The following is an 18,373-nucleotide window of genomic DNA, read 5'->3' as shown; positions in this document are numbered from 1 at the left end:
TGACATAAAGATCACTGTCTGATAAGACTGGCCTTTTAATCCTGTGAAATGCTTCTCTTGTTACTTACTGACCATTACACCTCATAAGTATGGTCAGGAGATTTCCTCATTATGTTTTTTAGGATTTGCAGCTACATGTTTAATTGTCTGTGACACTGAAAGGTATTTTAGTCTCTCTTAGAAAGAAACAGTCATTTTGTTTTATTTCTCGAAACATTGGGGTTCTTACTGAATAAAACATAACCTGCCAAGTACCAAAGCTAATAATATAATTTGGTCTTCTGTATATGATATCTACCAACCTTTACATTGAATAACTTAAGCTGGCCATAGACGCAAAGATCCGATGGTACAAATCAACGTACGATCGGACTTTCCCATCTCCCGACCTGCCACTAATCATTCAGATCAAAGTCTTACCATTCTAATCAAATAAAGTAGTAAAAGAACAGATCAGCCGATGTTCTGCCCCTGACAGCAATCGTACGACAGTTATGTCTGACAAAGCTAGTGACCCTCCCACTGAAAATCGTACGAATGGCAATACACGAAGAGATATTATCGGCAGCCGACAGAAATTTTCTAACCTGTCCAATCGACTTAACGACCGATCTCCGCTGGACGAAAAATGTCGGGACTCTCTACACACGGTCAGAAAATCGTACGAATCCATGATTCGTACGATCGGATCGTTGCGTCTATGGCCAGTTGAAGTGTGTAAGCAGTTTCATATTTACCATGTATCATCAGGTATTATGTGGATAGGTATAATATTATTTTACTTTCAGAGCTCTTATTTCTGGCTACTCATTGTAAAGGAATGTGTGGATTTGTATTTCTATCTATAGCACTGTACTTGTGAATGTGTACAGGGCTGTATTTAGGTCCAGTGCTGCCCTAGGCACCGGACCCCAGCCTCTCCCCTTCCCTGATGATCGGTGCATGCATAGATGATCCTGTGAGGACCACCCTCCTAAATCTGCCACCATAGGCACAGGCCCTTGAGTTTCTATATGATAGGTACGACCCTATATGTGTGTACAGTACTGTGCATGAAAACAGTTCTATAATAGAATAAACAGGGAACAATACAATATTAGAATATACAAAAGTTCATGTGCTTTGTTAAGAAACAAGAGGAATGTGGTCCCTGTCCTTATATATATAATCATTTATACCAACTGCATATCACTAGTGGTTCCTGGTGTCTGCAGTTTTCTTTGACATGCTATGGAAATGTGCATCAAGTTCCTTTAGTCAAGGCCAGAAACACTAGGCATATTGGAGTTGCCACTATAGAGTTACCATCTGCATTTTCGCTGAAGGTATCAATTTTGCAATGCATTTCTCATGTGCAAATCTTGATTTGGATGTCTAAATGTAAATATACATGCTTTTCAGTAGTTACAGTGTTGCTCAATTGAATGGTGAAGTAACAATTGAATACTTGAATATTCACTGGCAGTGAACGGCACAAATGTATAAGCCAGTTGTCGTCAGGACTAATGCTATTGTTAGTGAAGTGCACTTAAAATATCCTCTCATAGTTAAGGACCATTTGACACATGTTCTGTTTAAGTGTCCTAGTTTGTAAAGCTGTGAACTCCTTAAGGGCACTTGTGGATTCACTTGCTCCATTTTTTTTGAGAGCACTCAACGTTTGGAGTAGAGGCAAGCTGCCTTTTTATTAATGCCTCTTCAAGAAATCCAGCTTTTTAATATTTCTTGTGTGAGAGCTTTCTTTGGTTCATTCTTTTTGACCTTCACACCCTGCAGTAATTTATTAAGCATCCGTCTGTTGATCCTCTTCGCCACTCGTCCCACAAGCAGATCAGCAAGCGATTAGGGAAATTTTCTGCACTTGACATCAGCCAGATGTAGGAAATTAATTTTGCTTTATGCTGCTTCAAGATTTTCATACTGTGTTGGATGCCCAGAAAAGGGAAAAAGAGCAAAGAAAGCAGTGGGAAGCCATGAACACAGAAGTGAAAATTGTGTGAACTGTGGCAAAATAATTGTTATGAAGGAGAAAAGCTGCTGTTGAGAGATGTTAAGTTTAACAGGTATAATGCTCATGAAATGATGTTTAGTTATCAGGCATACTGTAAATACAGAGGGCTTTATTACCAATCTTCTGGAATTTGGTGGCATTATCTTCCTGTGTGAAGCATATAGCAATATCTCTGGGTAGTAGAATGAATGCAAGCGTCTCCCAGTTTTAATGCACCACAGTTGTCCTATATGTCTGTTCTGTGAGCAAGTTAGCAACACCCACTGTTTATTCTGGGCACCATAAATATTACAAGAGCATTTAATTGGCACACCATATTATACCAGGGGGCTACCTGAAAGTCCACATTTCATAAAAACACTAGGGGGCAAATGCACTAAAGCACGAACGGCTAACGCTAGCGCAAATTCACCAGCGTGACGTCATTTAGTTACTTCGCCGATTTACTAACGGGTGCTGGCATAAATTCGCTAGCAAAGTGGAACTACTCTAGCGCTACTTCGCACCCTTAAGCCAGGCGAAGTTGCGCTATGGTTAATGGACTTAACTACGCTAACTTGGGCATTTTACTGAACGTTACCTCTTGCGCCAGACTTGCCTTCGCCACCTCAGACCAGGTGAAGTGCAATAGAGTAGATAGGGCTTGCTTCAAAATAAGTTGAAATTTTTTCGAAGTCCCAAAAAACACTAGCGTCTTTTACTTTTTTAAGGGTGATTGGCTGAAAAAGATTGTAAATTTTTTTGGGGGCATCCTCCTTCCCCCCTACATTTCCTAACATATGGCACCTAAACTATATAGTGGGCACATGTATAGGGCAAAATAACTACTCTATTTTATTTTATGAAGCTTTCCGAGGCATGTGTAGTATTATGTATTTGCTGCTACATATATGTCCATTGTACTTTACTTTAGCGCCGTATGCAAATTAGACATCGCTAGCGTAACTTCGATTGCTTGGCGAAGTAACGCTATCGCAACTCCGCTACCTTTCGCCTCCCTGAGCACACTTTAGGATTTTAGTGAATTAGGGGCGCCCTGGCGAAACTTCGCCTGGCAAAGTGCGGCAAAGCTAACGCTGTCGCAACTTCGAGGGTAAGTAAATTTGCCCCAAGATATACTTTTTTTTTTTCATGCTCTCCTCCCTGACAAAGACCCCCTGAATATGGGTTTGAAACATGTTGGAAATCTATGTGATGTGAAATAAAGTTTTGGTAATTTTTATATTGGAGTGTCCTGTTCCCTGGTTTTCTCCCCATAAAATATTAACTGAAGATAAAAACCAACCACCCTAGTTATTGTATATATTATGCCTAGTTTTTTGTTTTTTTTTATACAATTTTAGTTATGTCATTACTTTATGCATATACGTGTGCCCTCTGTAATCACACTTATCTTTTGATGAGCCACTTCTATCATTTCATACTTGAGCTTGGCCAAGTTTCCATACTCATAGCAATGCCAGAACCTAGAACATCTTTTGTAGTTACACTTGAATCATTTCTTGCTCAGTTATACTTTCAGTTATAGAGGCCATTGATATTGTTAAATGAGCAGGGCACTGCTTTCTAACACAAGGGTTTGCAGATCCATTTAGCACTGAGTTTTGCAACATTTGCGCAACTGTTAATTAAATAAAATGAGAGGGAAGCTGAAAACTCTTTGTAGAAATGCCTGCCATGTTGCTTTATCCGACTAAATATTTGTACAATTGAGAAAGAAGCAAGAATGGCGGGGTGCTGCCTGCCCTCTGTTCGTTAAAATTCACCTCCCTCTGTACATAGGAGGAGACCTGTTAATCCAGGTTCTCAGCATTGAATGGAGAACATTTCCATGCCACGACATCTGGCTCTTTTGAGGAGCTCCATAGGCAGCTGTGTCAGCTACTGCACTTTGAACTGCCCCATGCCTCTCATAAACTCCCTGTCCAATTTCAAGTAAATGATGGTTTGCGAGGCTTAGAAATACCAGTTGGTTTTCAGTGTATCATGTGACTCTGAAAAGTATTGTATAAGGTTGTTGCAATGAAAGCCCAATTAGACTGTAAGCTTTTCATTGCAGTGATCATCAGCTTTCATTGTTACTACACATATATTAAATGCTCGTAAATCATGTAAAACTGTGTAGTGTGTACTGTCCTATAATGTGCAACATATATTCGTTGGAGATAAAAAGAACCCTATTGTAGTTTTATTGTATAAATAGCCACCATCAAAAACATACTTAGACTTTTGAGCCCATAATTGTTAGGCCCCTCAGCACAATATGAAATGTTTTTTAGGGGCCCCAGACAGAAATTATGGGTACATCTTCAAAACATATTTGTTCATAGATTTTTAGTGTATTAACGCACAATTTGTATTTTGTTCCACTTAAATATAAGATTTATTTCTAAATATCACGGAGAAAAAAAACTTTGCAAGTTTGCTGTGGAACACTCGGCAAAGTTATTTTGCTCGTTAACCCAATAGAAAGAATGGAACCTTAGAGTGTAAAGGTAGTTTACTTGTTTACATTAGAATTTTCCCAATATTTAAATCTAATCATTTTGGGTTAATAGAGTTATAGAATGCAATATTATTTTGTGTTTATCATAAATTAATCAAATCATCCGTTCCCGCTCTACCTACACTTTTATTCTCTTAACATTTAAAAAAACACTCAATTTAAATTATGTTTCATGAAAATAATTAAGTATTAATAGACCTCTTTCAGTGGCGAGTTCCCAGAAATTTCCACTGTTTTGCCTTTTCTGACCCATGTTATTAAAACTCTATTATTTTTACAGACTTTATTAAATTGGATCTTATTAAAGCATTCCATATTTGCATTTGGTCTTTCATAATTCATTATTATTATGACATTTACTTTTACCATCAGATCTGAAAACATATCATAAGCTACCCTTTTCTCTTGAAAGAAATGCTAATTTCAGACAGTCCTCTAATGGAACAGAAAAGCTTTATCAGTTTTTTCATTTATTCTACATCGTGGTAAGAATACTAATGCCGGACTTTTATATGCTAATATCTGAGTGCCTTTTTGTTTAAATCTGGATATTAATGTTATTTTCTCTTTTATACATGTAAAATAAAAATGAATCAAACTAAGTGGAATTAATCATGTTTTAGGAAACTTAACCTATACATTCAGTAGTTTTCTTTTTTTCTTGTGGCGTTTACTTTCTGGAGTTTTAATACAGAGTGAAATAATAGAGATTAAAGGGATTTGGCAAATACAGGTTTTGCACTATTTACGCTGTGTTGGTTGGACAGTTTCACATTGCATCCAGTGCAAGGCCAGTGCAGAGTGCAGTGTTCTATGGTTAGGAAGCTTTGAACAGGTACAAGCTTCCACAGAAACCTTTTTATGCTCACTGAATGACACTGAGGCTAGCAGGGAGATTTCCATCTGCTACACTTTGCATGACTTGTACCCTTTAGCCTGGCATTTACAGTACCAGAAGTGCAAAAGTCAGCACTGGGAGCAAAGAAGAGGTAGAACACAATATGGGCAAAAAAAGAATTTTGTGCAGATTTATAGCTGTACGACTTGCCCCCTGTTTGTAAACAAGCCATATAGCCTTGTCAACCGTTGTTTGATATGTAAAACATTTCTGTGTAGATCAAGTTGGATCCTGTGCCGTCATTTATTTTTTTGTGGTTTTTGAAGCCAAGAGTAACGTAACCTTTATAACACTGCTTGGTAGAGTGCTTGCCCCTTGGTATACCCATAAGCATGTGATGATTACCTTCTTTTTCCTTGTTATAGGGGCTCTAAACCCTCAAAAATATGAATTGGTGTGCTTCTCTGAGCACTTTTGTAATTTAGATTAATTTTCCTTTTTTAGCATTGTCTAAGATATTTGCATTTTTAGACTCTGAATACAGGACTGTTGGCTCAACTGAGAGTCACCAACCCTAGGGTTATCTGAATACTGTGCTTAGACAATTATAGTCACTTCCTCCCTTATCTTCATAGAGAACTACTGAGCTGAAAAATCCTGTTAGCAGTCTAAAACTTCTATTTTCTCAGAAACCACTAAAAATCTAAAATTAATGTAAATGACGAGTAAATGACGAGTGCTCAGAAGACTGCTCTGCTATAAATTGTATATATTTTAAACCCAATAATGTATCTATATAAACCTCACTCAGAGTGCTTTTTTGAGCAGTTCTTAATTTATATTCATTTTTATTTAATTCGACTAAGGTTTTAGACCCAACTTAGAATCAGTAACTCTGGGCTTAACTCAATGTTAGAACTGTATAATTAGTCAGGGTTGCTGACACTGACCTTCAAAGAGACCCATCAGTAGTCTCAAAAATATCCCAAGACACTAATGCAAAATTCCTCTGAAACTCCATTTCGCAATCAGTAGTGAAATGAACTTGATATTTGCAAAACAGAAGTTTTAATAGTAATGAATAATTATTGTGGTTTCACCATCTTTGCCCATTCTTCTTTTCTTGCAGACATTCATTCTTCTGTCCCCATCCACCATTCCTTTTTTTTCAGATTGTGCACATTGTCTGCCTCTTTTATAGCTGACCACAAATTCAACTTTTTCAGTGCACTTGCATAAGAAACATTGGTGGAAGTAGCACATTCACTTAAGCTTTTATAACACATTCAACCTGTGTGTGGCCATTACATTGATTACTAGAGACAAATCATCCATATAATAACGTGTCTATAATACCTAATATATATTAAATTATACAAATATTAGCGGCCCATTTATTAAAGGTCAAATCTCAAATTCATGGGTTTTTTTCACTAATAAATTCAAATATACTCAAAATTTGAATGTGAGGTTACTTATGAAAAATATGTCTAAAACTATTAGGCTATTGACATCTTCAAACGGGTTACTGGACCTCTGCCATTGACTTATACATGAACTCGGCAGGTTTTAGGAGGCTTGATAAATCTCAAATTTTAAATTCGAATCGAGTTTGTATTATTCCTAATTCGAATTTGTAAATTATGACCATAAATACAATTTGAAAATTCTAATTCAAATTTACTATTCGAACCTTAACAAATCTGCCCCTTAGTGTTAATGTTTTTGTTCATATGCTAAATGTTTCTCTTTATTTTGTTTCCATACAGATTTCTGACACTCTGCACCCGACATTTTGGAAGTGTGGTAGCACAGACTGTCCGTACACAGCAAACAGATCAGTTTCCACTTTTCCTCATTATCATGGGCAAACGATCATCTAACGAAGTACTGAATGTCATTCAAGGTATATTTATTTAGATATACTAAGATGCATAATAAATCAGTGAGACATCACATTAGGCTTGCAAAACCAGCAGACCTATAAGTATGAAACTTATTATTCAGCTGAGTTATTATTATAACCCTTTTTTGCATGAGTGTGAGAGGGACGTTGGGTAATGAATAATGTGCAATCTGTCTGAAGTGCTGTGTCCACTATATAAATAAATGTAATTACTAGTGAAAGCACCATCTCTCTACTCCCTTTCTGTATTGTGTACTGCTTGTCTTAACTACTTGCGCCATTGAATTAATGTAGCTGTAGTGCATTATATTTCCCCCAAGTCTTCAATTCTCGCAATGATTTGTCTGTTTTGTTATTGACACATTCCCCTTCTATTTAATATAATATAGCTATTTATTACACAAAGTGGAAAGTACAACTTTTCACTTGCAGTAGCCATGTAAAATGTTCAGTTTGCTACTGGTCTAGGTTTGCTGCTGCAACCAGTCAACAGGAAGCATCTACTGGTCCCCTACCTTTTATTTAATATAGGGGATAGTACATTCGAAAAGGAATTTTGACTGGGAGGCATAACATTTTGTCCTGTATACAGTTAGGTCCATAAATCTTTGGACAGAGACAACTTTTTTCTAATTTTGGTTCTGTACATTACCACAATGAATTTTAAATAAAACAGCTCAGATACAGTTAAACTGCAGACTTTCAGCTTTAATTCAGTGAGTTGAAAACAAAAAGATTGTATAAAAATGTGAGTAACTAAAAATTAAACCCCTGAAATGAAATCATTTCATTTCAGGGGCTCAAAAGCAATTGGACACTTGACTCAAAGGCAATTTCATGGGCAGGTGTGGGCAATTCCTTCCTTATGTCATTATCAATGAAGCAGATAAAAGCCCTAGAGTTTGATTTGAGGGGGGGTGCTTGTATGTGGAAGACAACATGCGGTCAAAGGAGCTCTCCATGCAGGTGAAACAAGCCATCCTTTAGCTGCAAAAACAGAAAAAACCCATCCGAGAAATTGCTATAATATTAGGAGTGGCAAAATCTACAGTTTGGTACATCCTGAGAAAGAAAGAAAGCACTGGTGAACTCAGCAACGCAAAAAGACATGGACGTCCACAGAAGACAACAGTGGTGGATAATCGCAGAATCATTTCCATGGTGAAGAGAAACCCCTTCACAAGTGAACAACACTCTCCAGGAGATTTTCAAGTCTACCATAAAGAGAAGACTTCATGAAAGTAAATACAGAGCTCATACGCATCAAGAATAGAAGGGCTAGATTGGACTTGGACTAAAAAAAAAAATCTTAAAAAGCCAGCACAGTTCTGGAAAAACATTCTTTGGACAGATGAAACCCAAGATCAATCAGAATGATGGCAAGAAAAAAGTATGGAGAAGGTGTGGAACAGCTCACGATCCAAAGCATGCCACATCTCTATAAAACATAGCAGAGGCAGTGTGATGACTTGGGCCTGCATGGCTGCCAGTGGCACTGGGACACTAGTGTTTATCCATGATGTGACACAGGACTGAAGCAGCCAAATTTATTCAGAGTGTGTTCAGAGACACTCTGCTCAAATCCAGCTAAATGCAGTCAAATTGATTGGGAGGCGTTTCATAATACAGATGGACAATGACCCAAAACAAACAGCCAAAGCAACCTGGGAGTTTATTAAAGCAAAGAAGTGGAATATTCTTGAATGGCCAAGTCAGTCACCTGATCTGAACCCAATTGAGCATGCATTTCACTTGTTGACGACTAAACTTCGGACACAAACGCCCAGAAACAAACAGCAACTAAAAGCCGCTGCAGTAAAGGCCTGGCAGAGCATTAAAAAGGAGGAAACCAGAATCTGGTGATGTCACCATGAGTTCAAGAATTCAGGCTGTCATTGCCAGCAAAGTTTTTTAATTTGTCCAATTACCTTTGGGCCCCTGAAATCAAGTGATTGTGTTAAAAAGGCTTTAGTTCCTCAAATTTTTAATCAATCCTTTTGTTCAGCCCACTGAATTAAAGCTGAAAATCTGCAGTTCAACTGCTTTTGAGTTGTTTCATTTAAAATTCATTGTGGTAATGTACAGAAACAAAATTAGAAAAAAAGTTGTCTCTGTCCAAAGATTTATGGACCTAACTGTATATTTTTCATTGTTTTATATTTTGTTTGTAATGAGAGATTTACCTGAATTTTTTTTCTTTCCAAATAACGTTTTAATCCACTGAAAACTCATTTAATATTAATCCCCTGCTGGTTTTCTCTGCTCTTTCTTGTTACCAGGGAATACATCCGTGGATGAACTAATGATGAGACTGATCTCGGCAATGGAAATATTCACTGCGCAACAGCAGGAAGACATAAAGGATGAAGTAAGTCACACCTGTGACCTCTCTCTTAGGAGGCCGTAGTATAGTGGAAATATTACCAACCAGTTGTGCAGAGAAGGACAACAAAGCTAATGAAGGGAAGCTCTCAGTTCCGAGGATAGGGGGGAATATTATCACTCTTAGCAATATATAAAGCAACCATATAATATGGTCTTTCGAGGAGACATGAGGGCATCCCTTGCAATTAGTGTACAAAAGGACTTTTTTTACAAGAAGAACATTTGTTCTAGCAGATGTCTTTGTCAGAGATGTCTTTGAAACTGAATTACGCTTTAGTACATTAATACATGCTGAGAGATGCTTTTTTTCCTTCATTCTGCTTACATATGATGAAAATTCTCTGTTAATCGTTACAGATATTTTTGAAAAGTTTCCAAAGGTTTTGCAGGGCATTCAGTTTTACAGAAATCAGAGAGTATTGAGAAGGGAATGTTTATCTGTTGCTCATTCAATAAATGACAATGATGGTTGGAATGTGTAAGGAGTTGGAATGTGTAATATAAGGTGCTTTGCCCTTCCCACGGATCATTGTCCTGCTGCTTATCTGCACATTAGCAGTCTTTTTCTTAAGGCATTGTTCAGCCATGCACATATGTGTACATTCTTGAATTTCATAAGCAGAGTTCATCAACCTATAGATAGCACCACTGTTTCCAGTTCAGCGGATGTCTGTCTTGTTACACTTTTGTATTTTAAAATTACTTTAACATTTAAAAAAAAATGTTTTTTAACATAACAGATAATATCTAAATAGGATTATATAGTGGACAGTTTTGTGTTATGGAATGCAACAGAACCACCAAATTGCCTGAGGAGCCAGTAATATTGTCAAGCTCCTTTTATTTAACCCTCACATAAAAATAACCCACAAAATATAATTGAGATAAAGCTGAGCTAGTTTAGCGTTTATTAAATCCCCAAGGCAATACATATAATCTAGGTCTTTTAAACACAACTCAGTGTCCCACCTGCCAAATGAGAGGTAATGGAGGAAACTACATGGATCTACTTTACATATATAACTGTCCTTTTATCAATGGTTTTAAGGATTGTTTTCAGCCGCATTGTTAAAACACTAGCATGATGTATTTTTGTGCTGGCCATTGTGCAATTCCCATTATGTGATCTTCTGAAGACTTTATCCTTGTGGCCTCATCAAGAGCACCGAACACAGTTCCTTTCTGCTTTAAATTAACTATATTTCATAATTACTTGTTGCTCCCACTATCCTGCCACCCCACCTTATTTCATCAGCAGTCTGCCCGTATTAGGAATGTGCTTACAAGCTGTATGATACAGTGACAATGCTGTAAAGTAGATTACCAAGACAAAAAAGACATTTATTTCATTCTTTGTGAAAACCCATGAGAAAAATCAATATTTTCCTTTGTTGCTTGTTGTTGGAACTCGTGTAACTTTCTATACATAAGTCAGCCCATTGTACTGTTGAGCCTGCTCTCTTGAAGATCAAAATGTATCCAAATGCAAAGTCTTTTCATGTCATGACAATAGCAAACAGGATACAGTTTTCCTATAAATTACATACATTCAAAGAAAACCACAAGACGATCAACAAAATTGCTTTATTTAAGAAAGCACTGTATCTAGTGCTGGCAGAGCTTGTTAAATATTCTTTGTTTGTTTACGAGAAGAGTTTGTATCCTGTAATAATAAAGGTACAGTATTTTACAATAGGTTGTTGTAATAATAGGAAATCCAGGGTATACAGTAGTAGTAGGTAGATTAGTTATCAGGGAATTCTGTATGCATTGATGTTCTTTGGACCAACAAGTCTCTTTTTTTTTTTTGTCAAGAGTTTTTCATTGTGCATCTACATTAGGTGCTAAACAACTCTATGAGGCCAGCTTAAGTGCAGAGAAATTACTTTTAGAAAAGTATTTTTAAGAGGCAGCACTGTGGTATATTTTCTTCAAAATAGTGCAGACGTTTCTCCTATTTGATCTAACATGCAAGACATGAGTTTAAACCATTAACGCCACATGTCAATGGTTTACGTGCTTGGCTTAAAAATCAGATGTATCTTTTTAATTTTAGATGGTACCTTTTATTCAGATATTATACTTTGCATATACTCAAACTGAAAACATTTAAGCACAAGCAAAACCACTGGGATCAGTGAGTAGGGATTGGCAAGATAAATCATTAAAAAAAAAAAAAAAAAGCCGAATGGTGGATAGTGAATGAGCCAGGCACTTGCTATGCCAAAAACCTTTCTGATAAAACATTGTGTGAATCTATATAAATAATGTGTTTTCAAGTCAATTTCCGAAACACTTATTCATTCCCATTCCACCTAGATGATGGCAGCTTAGTCTTGACAGACTGTGTACTCCATTGTTTTTTAAACCACTTCATGCCCTTCTAAATTCTGGCAAAAGACTTTTGCTTGTCAGCTGCATTACCGTGCAAACCCTATACTGTTTTCCAGGTCTGGACTGGCAGTCAAAATAGTTCCTGGCATTCCAAGGACACAAAGGCCCAAAGAGCCCCCACCAGTCCAATAAATAGCAACTATGGCATGGCTATGGTCTATCTATGGCAACAGCACCTCTGGCATTTGCTAGTTTGTTAGTTAATTAGTACAGCGGATAACAAAGAAACTCCTAATGTCATTAACAATGAAACCCCTCTATCCCCTTTTAGCTCCTATTTCAAACGCTCCTGATAAGAAACAAGAGTTTAGGGACAAGTTAACCAAAGACCTTCCTGCATGTAAAGATACTGTTGAGATCCATGCGTTTGACTGACACGTTGTCACATTCAAACCAGACAAGGCACAGTGTGTTAAACCTATAAGTTCCAGCTCTATGCACATGAAATTTGCCCGAGGAAGCAGTCTGAAAGGATTACAGTAACATTTAGTGACAAGCTTTTCACAGGTGGAGATGCCGCAAGTTAGATGAACCTGCTGAATATTTTATTTTTTTGTTTGCTGTCAGAGTCTGTTATTGCTCAATATGTGAATATTGTACAAATCCTGTACACACACAATCCTAAGTAGCCACATACTTATATGTAACATTATCCTTAACTCGTCAATTGTTTTACGGATTAACCTAACCATGTCAGAGCAGCTTTTTTTATTTGTGACGCTCCGCTGCCATGCAATCTGCAATCACACTTGGGCTGTAAACTAATCAATTACTTTTGTAGTAAAATATGTGTCGTTAGCTATTAGTGGCTTCATGTGATATTATGCAGCCTGTTTATGCACACACACGATTACCGGCACTCACCTACCATCTATTGAATTGCCGGGTGCTAACCAAAAATATATAAAAAGAAAGAAAATGAAAGCACTCACAGCACATATTCACAAAATTTAAATCTTTACTCCATCAAAGCTTTGATGTCTGTAATGCTTGGATAGAGTAAAGATTTAAATTTTGTGAATATGATCAGGACTCACTTTTGTTTGTGAATACATTTTTATCTTATGAGTGTATAGGACGTGTTATCCTGAATGCTCGAAACCTGGGGTTTTCAGGATAACGGGTCTTTCTCTAATTTGGATCTTCGTACCTTGTTTATCAGATAATCATGTAAACACAAGTAGGTTGATTTTGCTTCCATTTAAGGAACAGTTAAGTGTAAAAATGAAAACTGGGCTAATAGATAGGCTATGCATAATAAAAAATGTTTCTTAATATTTATACACCGAATCCATTATTTTGGATTCGGCCGAATCCGAATCCTGCTGAAAAAGACCGAATCTCGAACCGAATCCTGCATTCGGTGCATCCCTATTTCTAATATAGTTATTTAGCCAAAAATGTATAAAGGCTGAAAAGATCACTGTCATGCCACATAAAATTAAATGACAACAGTTTGTTCACTTGGTTGTATTGTTTAAATTCTGCACTACTATTGTGGTAATGGAAGAGAAAATATAGAAAATATTTATGGGTGGGGGAAAAAAAGCTTTTCGCTTTTTAGCATAGTTTACATGAATTTTGATGACTTCTCCTTCAATAGCACTTGCAATATCACAGATCAAGGCTTTAATAAACACAGAGTTAACCTGTTGCTTCATGTACCCTCCCCATGCAGCTGATTGTGTGGGTTTGCTTGACCTCACCCTTTGCAACAGGTGACCTTTGCCATTGGAAAGGAGTTTCAATATATTGAAGGCCTTACTGGCATCAAGGGGGTTAAACACTTATAAATGGAATATTGCAGCCCAGAGCAGGAGCTGGAACATTGATTCCCTTCGTTCTTCCTTTACTGTAAGCAGAAAGTACTTATTGCATTTTACACTAAATGCCAGACAGGTGGGAAAGGTTCTGAGAACATCTTAACAGGCAGAAGGTCACAGACTGAAATCCCAGGGAGCCTGCTAAGCCTTTCATCCAGCAGAGGTAAATAAAAAGTGGAGCAGTAATAACGGAATAGATGTATTCATTACTGCGTAAAGCACTGTGTGATCTAAGGATAAAAAAGAGCTGTATTGGTGAAGATATTATTTTTATTGCTATTATTATTCTAACTGTGCTATTTGTAAGAAATAACTTTTGTATTGCAGCTCGTCTTCAACACTGTCAGAAAGATCAGCAGAGGAGAGCTGTACCATATTGATTTATGTTGATGTACAAGCGCTCTGTATCTCTCCCATTGCACATCCAGGATTTTCTTTTATATCAAACAAATAGTATCTTTGTGCCTGTGTAGCAATGCACATATACAGTATACCGTTTACTTGGTACATCAATGAAACCATACGCATATACCAATTTATGAGAAAGTATATTGAAATAACAGTGTAGGTGTTTGAGTGTCCAAATGAAATACGTTTCAATGGAATTTTAACCCTCCTGTTCAAGTGCTCTGCAGACTTTTGACTGTCCAGCATGACTATAGGCTTGACCTGAACACTGTGGTTGTTTAGTATTGCCATTAGTTGTTGTTCATTAGTGTCTAGAGAGCAACAGGGTGTTGATTCCTGAACCCTGTGCACACTGCAGCAATACAACAAAAGAAAATTCTCGGTGGCGGCATATTCTGTCAAGACTTTCCAGCAATACAGTGCAGGGTATTATTCATGATGTTAGTCCTCTTTACCTTTTGTATAGGTTATTGGTTGTTTTTGTATGTAAATCTGTATACATCCATTTATTCTAGAGCACTGCAGAATATGTTAGCACTTTATTAATCCGTCATAATATCTGAGACAGGACCCTCTCTGATGCATTCGGACAAATGACCTCACTGAGCAGTCCAATACAGTGGATCAGTTATAATTCAAGGTGGCTGTGATGGATTCTCTCCATCACAGCCATGGATAGGCCAAATGTTTTTCTCTTACCTCAACTACCATAACGCATTAGCACAAACTCTCTCTATTAGTCTCTTCTGCCTGCCCTTAGTTGTGGCCTTGCCCTGCAGTGGATTGCCAATGTTATTAATAGAGAAAAAACATAAAAATATAGGAAGGCTGGTATTTGTTCCAGAAAAGGTGGGAACCCAAAGCACAAACATTCTTTCTCCTGGCAACCCCAGTAAAGGTTTTCTCTCCCAGCAGCCCCTATTAATAGTGTCTTTACAAATTCTGTTCTGCAGTGGTCCCATGTAATAGACCTGCACAGCATAACGTGATCAAATCATATGATATGGCAAAAAAAATTGTGTTAAGCAGAAGAAATAAATTCTATCAGAGATCTAATTTCTTTCACATTATTCCTAGGTTGACTTAGCAACATTGCTTTTTAACCAATATCCGAATTTTAAATATGCACACATCCAATATTGTGGTGGTATGAGTGGCTCTGCATATTTTAAAGGTTTTTAAACTTAGATTTTTTTTTATTTCATATAGTTACACAAGTAAATGGCTTTCAACTACTTTCAGAATTGCCCTTTTCCAGCATGCATGTGCTTACCACTGGTTAGAGCGGGGAGAAATGGGTTACAGTACATGTGCTGCCTTTGGAAAACACGCAGAGATAGCACCTTTGTTAATCTGTTGCATGCGTAGGAATAAAGATAGAAGGTGTCAGATTAATTGCCAAGCAGAAGACAACAGAGTTGGGTAGTTCAAGGTATTATAGGAAAAATACAACTCAGGGTAGGTATTCTTTCAGTTTGTATTTGACAAGGGTGTGCCACAGGTTTTTTTTTATCATTTAAATTGAGGCATAGTTTGTTAGATTACTAGTCATTTGCCATAATGCATTTGCTTTTATGTAGAGCCTATGACTTGCCCTTGGTTTTAGAATTTTTGACTTTTGTGTCACTCTCTCTGCACAAGACATTACAAATCCTTTTGAAGTCACTCTAAATTGTAAATTTTAATGTAATTCTTGCCTGAAACCCCACACGTGTATTAGTACATGTATTGCCTCCAATATCAAACCTATTAATGGACCATGAGCAAGTAATGGACAAATATATATCGCCAAAGCCCCAAAGGATGGGTTGGCAAGATTTCTACTCCCATCAGCATCAAATACAAATTTTCTTCTTCTGCAGGGCTCAGTAAAGAATTGTGTAGCACTGACTTTAGCGGCAGGCAATTTGTGGCTTTTTATCCCACATTTTGAGCTAGGGGAAAGTACAGGGCTCAAACCACTGCTAACTGCTGTGTGTGAGGTAAGGGTTACCCATAGTTCAGACGTGTATCCTTTTGTTGTTTTTGCATTTTATACTATTTTTAGCAGACTGCAAACACTGAGCTCATTAAACAAAACCTGAACTGTGGAAATAACTGAAACCCATTTGAGAATATACAGTGTATATCTCTTGCTCTGTTGCAATCATTAATCTTCCCTCTTCTCAAATGAATTCCAGGGGTTTGGAGCTGGGGCCTGCAGTGAGAGCCAGAAAGCAGTTCCGCTGTCATGTGGGGAAACCATAGATTCCACATTTAATTAAAAGGAAAATCCACAGGACCTTTGTTACTGTTAGTTCCTAGCATGGATTGTGCTGGGGTGAACAGTGGGACATTATCAGGCTGCAACAACTTCACCACTGTGTATAGACCAAAACGCCAGTAGAGATGTCACAATAGAAAATAATATCTGTAAAAAAGTGTCATTATTGGCACTCTTATACACAGCACTAGATGCTGTGTCTCAATTAAAGCTGACAAACTGATTTTAATCTACAGCTGCAAGAACAGCAGAGTTTTAGTACAAAGCAGAATCTGATCTGTACATCTTGTATTATTTACATTATTATTATTTATAATGGATTTGTGAATGTTCCTGCTATTTCATGACCAATTATTTTGCTTTATTTTAGGATGAACGGGAGGCACGAGAAAATGTAAAGCGAGAGCAGGATGAAGCTTATCGTGTGTCTTTAGAAGCCGACAGAGCAAAAGTGTGTTCTTTTCAGTGCTTTCTACACATTTCTTTTTTTTTTTTTTACAAATAACAATCTTTCTTAATGACAGTAATTTACCTGAAACTAGCCTGTATCATTAACATAATCCACCCATTATCATATATTTCTCCTATCTTAACTACTTCTGTGGGCTTTAAAACTTTGTGCGCCTATAAGCTTATAGTAAACAGTCAATTTAAAATTGCATCTTCAACTCCTAAATTCATATAAAAATTGTCCAATGTAAGTATTTCCTATTTAGTAGGGTCAAATATATTTTTCATCACAGCTGCCATCAAAGGAGTACAGGAAGCTCCCTGGCAGATGCAGAGGTTTTCAGGAAATGGGAAGGCACTTGTTTGTACATAATGGCTATCTGTGCATTCAGGTGCTGCTGTTGGATCTTTGTGAACTTAGAATACCAGCCCTATTTTGAATCCCATTAACAACTTGAAGCTGAGTAGGTGATAGTAAAGAATGTCCACATTTATATTTGGTAAGCTCAGCAAGATAACAGGCAGCAACCAAAATTCCAGTTTTGGCTATTGGCGCTAGCAGCGTGTGACAGGCAGCAAACACAAAGCACCTTTCGCAGGAAATTGCCTAAATTCTTCTCTATGTTACTTTCTAAGATTTCTATTAGGCATTTGTAAATTGATCTACGAGTTTATAGATATTCATGACGGGGATGGCCTGCACCTTTTCCTTTATTAAAAGCTTATTTTTTAACTCATGTTTGAAAATGGAACCATGCATCCCTTTCTTTTCATAGAGAGAAGCTCAGGAAAGAGAAATTGCTGAACAATACCGTTTGGAACAAATCCGAAAAGAACAGGAGGAAGAGAGAGAGGTAATCTACTTTATTGGCTTTTTTTCTATTGCAAATTCATCTGTGTAGAATGTTATGATAAATAACAATGGTTTGCTGCCCTTGCCTCTTACACTTTTTCTGTCTGCATTTTGAGGTATTTGCCGATGTTTTCTCTCTCATATCCAGTACCAACAGCAAGTAGAAGGGCTTCCACCACGAAATTACCTTGTCTTAAAGTGGACCTGTCACCCAGACACAAAAATCTGTATAATAAAAGTCCTTTTCAAATTAAACATGAAATCCAATTTCTATTTTTTATTTAAGCATTCATAGCTGTTGTAAGCTCATTTAAAAATCTCAGCTGTCAATCAAATATTGTCTGCCCCTCCTCTATGCCCGTGACATAGAGGCGGGGCAGACAATTACTTTCACTTTCCATTCAGCACTTTTTAGATGTCAATGCTCTCCATATATTCCCCCCGTTCTTTTTACCATTTCATTGTGTAGCCAGTGCATGGGGATGGACATTGGGTCCCCCATTCTGGTGCACAAACAAGATTCTGAGATGATACAA

At 37.3% G+C, this 18,373-nt stretch overlaps 1 protein-coding gene across 2 annotated transcripts in view; it reads left to right on the top strand.

Moving 5' to 3' along the window:
• faf1.L (Fas (TNFRSF6) associated factor 1 L homeolog) overlaps positions 1 to 18,373 on the top strand; it is a 151,137-nt gene that overhangs the window by 114,217 nt on the left and 18,547 nt on the right. For both annotated transcript variants that reach the window (XM_041589257.1, NM_001091736.1), the window contains 4 exon segments: positions 7,125 to 7,261; positions 9,541 to 9,629; positions 16,905 to 16,985; positions 17,761 to 17,838. In XM_041589257.1, the coding sequence (XP_041445191.1) occupies positions 7,125 to 7,261; positions 9,541 to 9,629; positions 16,905 to 16,985; positions 17,761 to 17,838 (385 nt within the window).

The sequence above is a fragment of the Xenopus laevis genome, chromosome 4L (genome assembly GCF_017654675.1).
Source record: "Xenopus laevis strain J_2021 chromosome 4L, Xenopus_laevis_v10.1, whole genome shotgun sequence".
Taxonomy (NCBI): domain Eukaryota; kingdom Metazoa; phylum Chordata; class Amphibia; order Anura; family Pipidae; genus Xenopus; species Xenopus laevis.
This window is presented reverse-complemented; position numbering and strand designations above follow the sequence as displayed.